The sequence below is a fragment of the Eschrichtius robustus genome, chromosome 3 (assembly GCF_028021215.1).
Source record: "Eschrichtius robustus isolate mEscRob2 chromosome 3, mEscRob2.pri, whole genome shotgun sequence".
Classification (NCBI taxonomy): Eukaryota; Metazoa; Chordata; class Mammalia; order Artiodactyla; family Eschrichtiidae; genus Eschrichtius; species Eschrichtius robustus.
In genome coordinates, this window is record NC_090826.1 from 69,230,292 (window position 1) to 69,239,505 (window position 9,214).

A 9,214-nucleotide genomic window follows, 5' to 3' on the forward strand; every position below is an offset into this window, starting at 1 on the left:
TTACACCAATTTTGGTTTAAAAATCTGTACTAAACTAATTATGTCCAGTGACTGGTAATACGCTGACATTTTTGGTAATTTAGAGAAGGCTGAGATTCCAGGGTTTGAGTCCTACCTTTATCACTTTAGCCTGGGACACTGGGGAACTCACTTAAGCTTTCAGAGTCCTGTTTCTCTCATATGCAAAAGGCTGTAGTGTGGAGTTCAACAGAAGCTAGTTATAACCAGCAATAATACTGTTTGTAAGTAAAATACAGCATCTGTAGTTTTTATTTCAACTGCTTGATATGAAGATTAAAGTACATTGGGTAGATGGAGCATAAAGTATAATGAACTGTACTATTGGTTTTACAGGTTGGGTAAATGGCCTTTGTGAGTTGACCCTTGCTAATCCGTTCTTACTCTACCTAATGGGGTCATCTTTCTAATACATACAATCTATCATGTAACTTAGCTACTTAATACCTGCCAAAGGCTTTCTTTTGTTAACAGAATAAAGTCCATACCTTTGACATCTTGACTTAATTGCCATTGACCCCTCAACTAAGATACCTGTGATATATATCCAGCGTGAAATACTTGGAGCTCCTTAAAAAAAAACACACACATGTTCAACTTCTAGGCTTTTGTTACTGCTGATTCCTTTTGCCTGACTTCTCTCTGTCACTTTGTTGGTCTTAATAAAACCTATTTATTCTCAGTTCTGAGCACAAATGTCACCTCCACTTGGAAAGCTTCCTTGCTGTTGACTGCACATCTCAAACTTACCTCTTTTAATACCTTTTATAACATTGTATCAAATTATTAACATAGTTCTGTAACTGTCCTCAGATATATTAGAAATCAAGGTCAATTTCTTATTGATTATTTTAACCCAAGGGCATAGCAGTATCTGTTAAGCAGAGGCCTTATGGTCAAACACAGTGAGTAATAATACAGGCAATGGAATTAGACAGACTTGGGCTCAAATCTTGGCTCCACTACTTATTTGTTGTGTCACTTGAGATTTTCACTTAACCTTTTTAACACTCTATTTCCTTATAGATAAAATGGGAATAATAACGGATGAAGATGTTATGCTAATTAATATCCTGGACTAAGTGAACAATACATCTTAACTATCCTGATGATGATCGTGATAATGATAATGATGATGATGAAAGTGCTCAACAAATACTTGTTCAATAAAAAGATAATTAAGTGAAATAAATTCACTACTATTAAAACTTGTTTCTGTGGGACCACGTAATCCAAAGTCTAAATAACTTGTTCAAAACTAGCTCTTGGAACAGAATACATTTAGTAAGGTTGGGTTATTATCATGACATTTATTTGGCATGCCTTGGAGGGAGTCAGATTATATGAAGATGATGAAGATGATGTTAATGATGCCAAAAAACAACAATTTTCACTCCTCAAAAAGCAGGCATCTTCTGTAACAAAAATTCTGTCCAATGATTTCTTAGAGACCTACTAACAATCTTAGAGAAAGATAAGGAAAGATGGGGAATCTCTTTAGAGATGAAAAAAGCCAACAAGATTTTTCAAACCCAAAATATAACCTAGACGAGTCAGCAGTTGAAAACACAGTGTTTTGATTCCAAAAATCATATTAAATATATTTACTGAAAAAAGTGTCCCAAATTTGTCAGTGGATTAATAAAATGTGAAAAAGATGAAAACCACTGTTTGAACAGTTTTAAGAGGATATTGTAAACCTCAGATAGTGAATATTAACACAAGTGTATATGTACCATTCTTTAAATAAGGGAATTTAAGAAGAACTTGAAAAGAAAAGAAATTCCCATTACAAACTGTGTTCTGTATGAAAAGAAATTGCAGGGCCAAAGCTCTTGAAATATTTTTATTTTCAACAGAAAATATTTTCTGCCCTTCAGCTGACTATTTACTAAACAGCAGGTGGAAAAACAATTGCATTGGATAATGGAAGATGTGTTTTTAAAAAAAATCATTAAAAACATGATTATGAACTGCTTGGCTGCTGAAGGTCCAAATTGTGAAAAATTATTGATGTTAATGATGGTAATCATGACACTTGAAAAGTATCTAAATAACAAAAAGGCAACACTGCTTATGAAGTACTCTGGTACAATTTGCAATGATTAGTGGAAAAGCGCACTAATATGTTTGATGCCATATTTTGAAGGTCACTCAACTATCAACTTGCCATAATGCCATTCAATTAAATACACAATAAAAATCTAAGATTATTTATGGAAAGAATTTTGTAGTGCTTGTAGAATAGTAAATTACAAATCCTGGCTGCATGTACAAGCAGAAATGCCTGATCTAATGCACCATTAAGCAACTGTAGCTTTGCTCCACATTTTTAAGCATTAAACTAATTATGATGAGGTCTGGTCTTACTATATACTGCGTATTTAATCTTTTTTAAGAGCCTATCAAATTGAATCACGAGACGCAACTTGTTTATGCTATAAGCAAACACATGCAATATTAACAATGTACAATATCCTGGCTTAATTAGAAAAAGTCCATGTTATCTTAAATACATTTAGGAGTGTAATACCACACAGTTCCAGTCTGAAACTACCATTTAATCATATTTTAAAACTAATTTACATAGCTTGGAACTTTTTTTTTCTCGCTCTCTCCTACACAGAATGTTGTTCTATTGACCTAGTTAAACTAGATTCTACTAAAAAATGAAAGAGAGAATAAAGACTGGGTGAAGCTTGAGGAAAGAAGAGGCATGGTGGTGATGGAGACCACAGACAAGAAATCACTTAAATTGATTATGGGATAGTGTTCTGTTCATCAAGTCAATGGGCTAAATTGTAGCCTAGAAGGAACTTTCCTGGCATTCTTGCTCTGGGCTCTAGCCTAAAGTTCCATAAATGGGATCTACTTTTTCAGAAAAGAATATATTTCAAAATTTTCTTTCTCTCTCTCTCTCTTTCTCCGGGGTATATATCCAGGGCATGCAGGAGAAAACCTCGAATCTCTTAATGGTATTCTCAAATTTAGATAGGCAAGTACTAAGGAAGGTATCTGAGGGCAACACATTCGGGTATAGCCTGGACTTCATGAATTCTCTGTTCTTTTGTTCCTGAAGGTATTGACTCTGCTCTCAGAACCTAGTTTTCCAGCTTAAGTTCAAGGGCAATCTTTACCCAAAATAAGGTATGCATGGAGTCATCAAAAGTCCATAATCAAGTATAAATTTTGACCTGGGAAGTTTAAACTTATCGTTTCGTTAATTAAGCTTTTTAATCAATAGCATGAAACCAAACAGTATAAAGTAAGACAACTTAACTTCTCGATAAGAAAAAAGCAATCATATCAGAATTTAATCTTACAATATACTCCAAAAGAGGTAATAAAGATTGTTTACCTTCACAAATTGTGACACCATTTCCTGAAAACCCAATGTTGCAATAGCAGCCTTCAGCTCCATTCCGTATTTCACATTTTGCATTTGGGAGACAAGGTGTCCTGGTACAATTCTGAGTGTAGCAACAATTCAGCAAAGTGGAAAAACCCACTAAAGAAAATAGAGAATACACCTTTTCAAAAAGAAAAAGAAAAACCTTCTCCCACTGTTGAGTTAGACGATATATACATTACTATCCTTCTTTCTTTCCATTTAGATAAATGCATTATGAGAATTTCCCAAAGGAGAATTTAGGTAAATAACAGGACATGAGCAAGTGAGTAAAAAATGTAACGCTTTTCTTCAGTCTCAGTGTTTATCAAGTAAACCTCAACCAAGCTAAAATGTAGTAAGCAACCTGGCTTTATAAAGAAAACAGCATTCTTACATCTCTGGACCCTTCACCTTGAGGTGAGATACTTTTAAAGGTGGCTGCATGATTGTAAAGTAATATCCCTCCCCTGGGAATGATTCTGTGCAGAAAGAAATCAAGGTGAACTGAGTATTTGTGTCTTTTCAAAGTCAAACCTGTGTTATTTTAAGATGAAGAGCAACATATCATACCATTCAGGAGGACAAATGCAATTTTTTTTTCTGTGTTCTAATTATCTTTTAAAATTCTGCCTTTTCCATAATAAAGTTTCTTTTACATTTTCTCCCATTAGAGGGGAAAGAAATCAACTCAACATACTGGTCAAAGATCGATCTTCCAGAAATGGAACACCAGACAAACATGACCAATAACATGTAGCATAAGCGAGAACAAGCCTTTATTTCAGAGTTTTTGAAAACAAAGTTGGCAATGGTATTTTGTGAGCTGTTAGGAAAAGATAAGGAAAAGGGTAGGACGTTCCTTTTTTATTGTTGTCCTAGGTCTTCTCAAGACAAACCCGCTTGGGATGGACAGTTATGAATCATGCAAGTCATTACTCTGAAAACAGTCATCCGAGATAAATTGTCCTTATCTGGTAACAAGAGATTCTTAAACATTCATTTCTAAATCCCAGCCTCACATAGGGCTGTATATACCGTCTAAACCAGAATTAATTCGGCTTCAAAGATGTGATTTGTTATCTTTCTGCACAGTATCATCGAAATGGTATTTTAAAGGAACCCAAAGTCTGGGCCAGCAGTCCCCTTGAAAGGCCAGGAAACCTCCCACAAGTGTTAATGGTTTGGATTTCCCAAATGTCTTGGGGGAAGATGAGAAGAAAGGTCAAAGTCTGGGACTTTGAGGACTTTGTCAGCAGGAATAAAAAGATGACTTGGCCCCTGGGTACTGAATATCGAACTCCAGAGTTGAAAGGCCAAGGAGAAAAACATCCTGAGAAGGACTGTGTCAATTCCCCCTGGAGTCTTGGCCAAACGCACTCGGCATGTGAGTTCCACCTTGGAAATAGCCTGTCCCCTACAGGTGCTGGCCCGGGGCAGCCCGGGCGACCGGGGCGCGGGCACTCACCTAGGAGCGGGAGGAGTCTCATTGGCGGCGCCGCGGTCGTGGCGGTGGCGGTGGCGGAGCGGCGGGGCGAGCGGGCCGTGTACCTGGGACGCGGCGGGGCGGGCGCGCCAGGCTCCCGGCTGCGGCCCCCGTGACGCGCCCGCTTCCTCCCGCCACTTTCCGGCCTCTTTTGTGTGAGTGCGCGCGTCCAGCGCTGAGTCTGCAGGCCACGTCCGGGCCCGGCCCCCAAGCCACCCTGCCCTCACCCCCGGCCTCGGGGCTGCCAGCCCGCTGCGCTCCGCGCACCCCTCGGGGGGGTGTTGTCCCCTTCCCGCGGGCAGCGTTCAGGGTGCCGCCCTCAAAGCCAATGCGTTCCGGAGTCCCGTGGAGCGTCCCCCGGCCCGAGAGAACCTACCGAACTGCCTATCAGGGGTCCTTCCTACAACCTCAATTCCGTGACACAGCTTTTCTTTTTTTTTTTTTTTTCTTCACTAACGCGTTTCCCTAAGGAACTCTGGGCCCAGAAGTAGGCTGGAAACTTGGATCCAAACAACAGGGCCTTGGTTTCCAGCACTGAGGCCGCACCTTGTGGGGCCTCCGGGTTCCAGAGTGTAGAATAAAGATACTCCGTCTTGCCTACAGAGCCTACAGGTTAGGATCGTGTCTAAAATGACCGAGTAAAAAACAAGCAAACAGAAAAGCCAAGTGTCGAGAATTAAATGGCTATGAAGTACAAGATGCTGTTTTCCACTTTCAACTAAAATTCACCCCTCTCCTCACCAGCCCCCTCCCCAGAACACCTGGTGCATCCTGTATAGCTTTCCTTTCATGTTACTACATATGAGTTGATTACATAGATACGGATCGTTCAGGTTGAAACACGGAAACATTTCTAGTGTAAAAATTAAAAATAACTGGCAGGCAAGGCTGATCTATAAGACAGAAAGCAGACCAGTGGTTACTTGAGGTTGGAGTGGGGAGTGAGGATTCACTGCGGAGAGACACAGAGGGAAACGTGGGGTAATGGGAATACTATTCATTTTGATTGGGAGGCTGGTTACCTAAATGCATGCATTTGGCAGAACTCATCTCTTAAAATTGTGCCTTTTATCACATGGAAATTATACCTCAGTAAAGCTGATTTAAAGAAAAGAAATAATGGATGTTTGTGTCACTGACAGAAGTCATTCCACCTAAAAACAGTTGGGCACACCTTTGTCACATTTCATATACATTCTGTTTAATTGACCAAACATCTGCTAAGAATCTACTTTGTACAGAGAGTACCCTCACAAAGATGATCAAGCCATGGCCCTTGGACTCCAAAAAGATTTTAAATAGTGGGGCAACAGCTAAAACTTGTCACAATGACACAGTCACAATGATACAAGTACTTATGTATAGACATATTTCCTTGGCTCTCTATTGCATTTTCCTGGACCCTTTCTAGCTCAATTTAATTCCTACAAAAAGCTCCTGAGTGTGGTCCCACAATAAATGAGGGAAATGAGGAACAGAGGTGTTGTGTGATTTGCCCAGAGTCACACAGCTAGTCTAGCTGACCGGTTTGATTCAAACCCAGGCTATTTTGCTTCTGAGTTGGTGCTCTCAGTCACCCTGCTATATTCCTTCTATAGTCGGTACCACCCTGAGAAGGGTATTGCAAAAATGAGCAGTCATAAGTTATTGCTACCCAGAAAGTCTGGAAAGGTGATTTAAATGCCCTAAATTCCTTTTTTTTTTTTTTTTTTTTTTAAATAAGCTAGACAGTGATTCAGTGAATAAAACTCTCTGGCAGCAGTCTAAATGAGGGATGTTAGGGAGACATCAAAGGCAGGGAAGCCAGAATAGTCCAGGAAATAAGACTACAAATGCCTGAACCAGGATAGGAGTATTGGGATGGGGGAGATAGGGACAGATTGGAGAAAGGATTAGATAAAGAAAATTGACATCTGGTTGGCTTGCCAAGGTTGAGGGATAGGTTTAAAACAGAGTGTGAAGATTTTCTAGTTGTGTGAGCACAAGGTTGGAACCATTCACGAAAAGAGGAAAGATAGGATGAAGAGTGGCTTCGAAGGGGAAAAAGTAACAAGCCCAGTTTTATAATATATAATTCGAGGTGTTCTGAAGACCTGGCTCCATTTATGGGAAGCTAGTTTTTCCAAAGTCATTGCACTGTACTTATCATATGAAGTCATTGTGTATACTCATCATACAAAAGACATAAATATAGAAATATATTATTTGCTAAGACACGTTATAAACTGAAACACTGTACCTATGTTTAAAATCACTGTCATAAAATAGTTTACACCATAGATCTGCCACACATGCTTAGTCTTGATTTTTATACTAAAGATAATAGAAGACAACCAATTTAAAAAAATATTATTTTTCTCCATGCATTGCTTAAAAATAACAAAAATGAGGTAAAATGCAATTTTAAAATATTTTCCAAACTTTCTTTTTGCATGTGTGTTCTTATTAAAAAGTAAAAGTTTATTCACATATATATATATATTTTTTAACATCTTTATTGGAGTATAATTGCTTTACAATGGTGTGTTAGTTTCTGCTTTATAACGAAGTGAATCAGTTATACATATACATATGTCCCCATATCTCTTCCCTCTTGCATCTCCCTCCCTCCCACCCTCCCTATCCCACCCCTCTAGGTGGTCACAAAGCACAGAGCTGATCTCCCTGTGCTGTGCGGTTGCTTCCCACTAGCTATCTATTTTACATTTGGTAGTGTATATATGTGCATGCCACTCTCTCACTTTGTCACATATTCATATATTTTTATCAAGAAAATACAGGAGAGTAAAATGTGAGCATGAAGTGTTTAATGATGCTTATAGTTTTAAGATTGTTCTTTGTAAAAATCAAAATTACTTAATTTATTACTCAAAGTCATTTTCATGAGAAATAAATATAATAACTGAATAATTTTGGATATGTTGTCTTTACATTAATGAAAACAATATATTGAATTTTCATTCCAAATATTTTACTTGTGAGAGAAAAGTATATGTTAAAGAAGTATTCTCAAAGAAATATAGAACTTTAAATTTAAAATATTATCAACGATCTTCATTTGGGTACCACTGAGACATTTCTAGTCTTTTGAAGATATAACAATCCTTTAGAGCTTGATTTTGGCCTAAATATAACACATGGAAGTAAAATCCTTTTAAGCTGCCTACCTAATTGCAGTTTTAATACACTAGTATAAACATTCATCCTGCAATGCGAGATCTTATCAAATCCATGATTAGTTCTATGTTGGGTCTGCCTGTAAGGTGCCAGGATTTAAACAGGTTTCCTTGAAAGGTTCTTGGTCAGGTTGAAGTTTGCTATGGAAAGTATTTACTGTGAAGACCTGGGTTTAGCTCTAACTTTTATTATGAATAGATTCTTTAGCCTCTTCGGGGACCAGTTTACCCACTGTAACATGGAAATAACAATGCCTGCCTTAGTAGATCATTGTGGGTTGTTAAGGTCATTAACATACATTTCAGAACTATTGGGCATTTAGTACCTTTAATATTTAAAACATCAAATATAGGAAATTAGTACACAGTTGAAATGAAGACCTTATCCATGGATGTATTTATGGTGCCCCAGAGACTGGCACGAGAAACACATGCAGCTTCTGGACCCCCTTCATGAGGCCTCTGTGAGACCGTCTGATTCCTCACCTGAGCGTTGGTAGTGTGACTGAATTCTAAGTGTTTGGCCAGCTCTGTGACTATATCTCTAAATATCATCATTACTCACACATCATTTGAATTTTCTCAACTATGGAAACTTTGTCACCAATTTCTTAATTTAGGTAGCTCCTGATTTCTTCATATTGTCTTTATTCCCATAAGACCCTCAAAAGGATTACAGTTTACCAAACATGTTTTCCCACCACAAGTTAATTTTAGTCAAACCTAGAATTAACAATGTACACTTGGCAAAAGGACGGCAAAAAGGTTAAAAAAAAAAAAAAAAAAGAAAAAGAAAAAGAAAATTGAGTTATGTGGAAGGTTGGGAAGAGTAATTGGATGGCAACACACTCAATGTTCACACCAAGAAGAGTTTTACCAAAGTGGGACATCAGTTCCTCATTGTAGGGGAAGTTCCACGAATGGATAAGGATTGAGGTTCCACAAGGTGAACTTCTCTATTAATGGTTCTTAACCTGGTCTCTTAGAGCTTGAAGGTAAGAAATCTAATTATTTTTTCCTTCATGACACCTCACACAGTGTCTCGAGGATAATAGGCATGTAATTTTAAAGGTGCTGATTGAAGGAATAAATAAATTAATAAATACCTAGAATAGTGTGTAGTCAAGTTTATCAGAAATGAAAAAT

The 9,214-nt window shown here is 37.9% G+C and overlaps 1 protein-coding gene across 2 annotated transcripts in view; it reads right to left on the bottom strand.

Moving 5' to 3' along the window:
• ADGRL4 (adhesion G protein-coupled receptor L4) overlaps positions 1 to 4,925 on the bottom strand; it is a 126,937-nt gene extending 122,012 nt beyond the window's left edge. For both annotated transcript variants that reach the window (XM_068538040.1, XM_068538039.1), the window contains exons 1-2: positions 4,875 to 4,925; positions 3,377 to 3,526 (exon numbers count right to left, since the gene is read on the bottom strand). In XM_068538040.1, coding sequence (XP_068394141.1) covers positions 3,377 to 3,526; positions 4,875 to 4,896 — 172 coding nt within the window. In that variant the 5' untranslated portion in view covers positions 4,897 to 4,925. The remainder of the gene's footprint in view (positions 1 to 3,376; positions 3,527 to 4,874) is intronic.
• Positions 4,926 to 9,214: the final 4,289 nt, after the last annotated feature.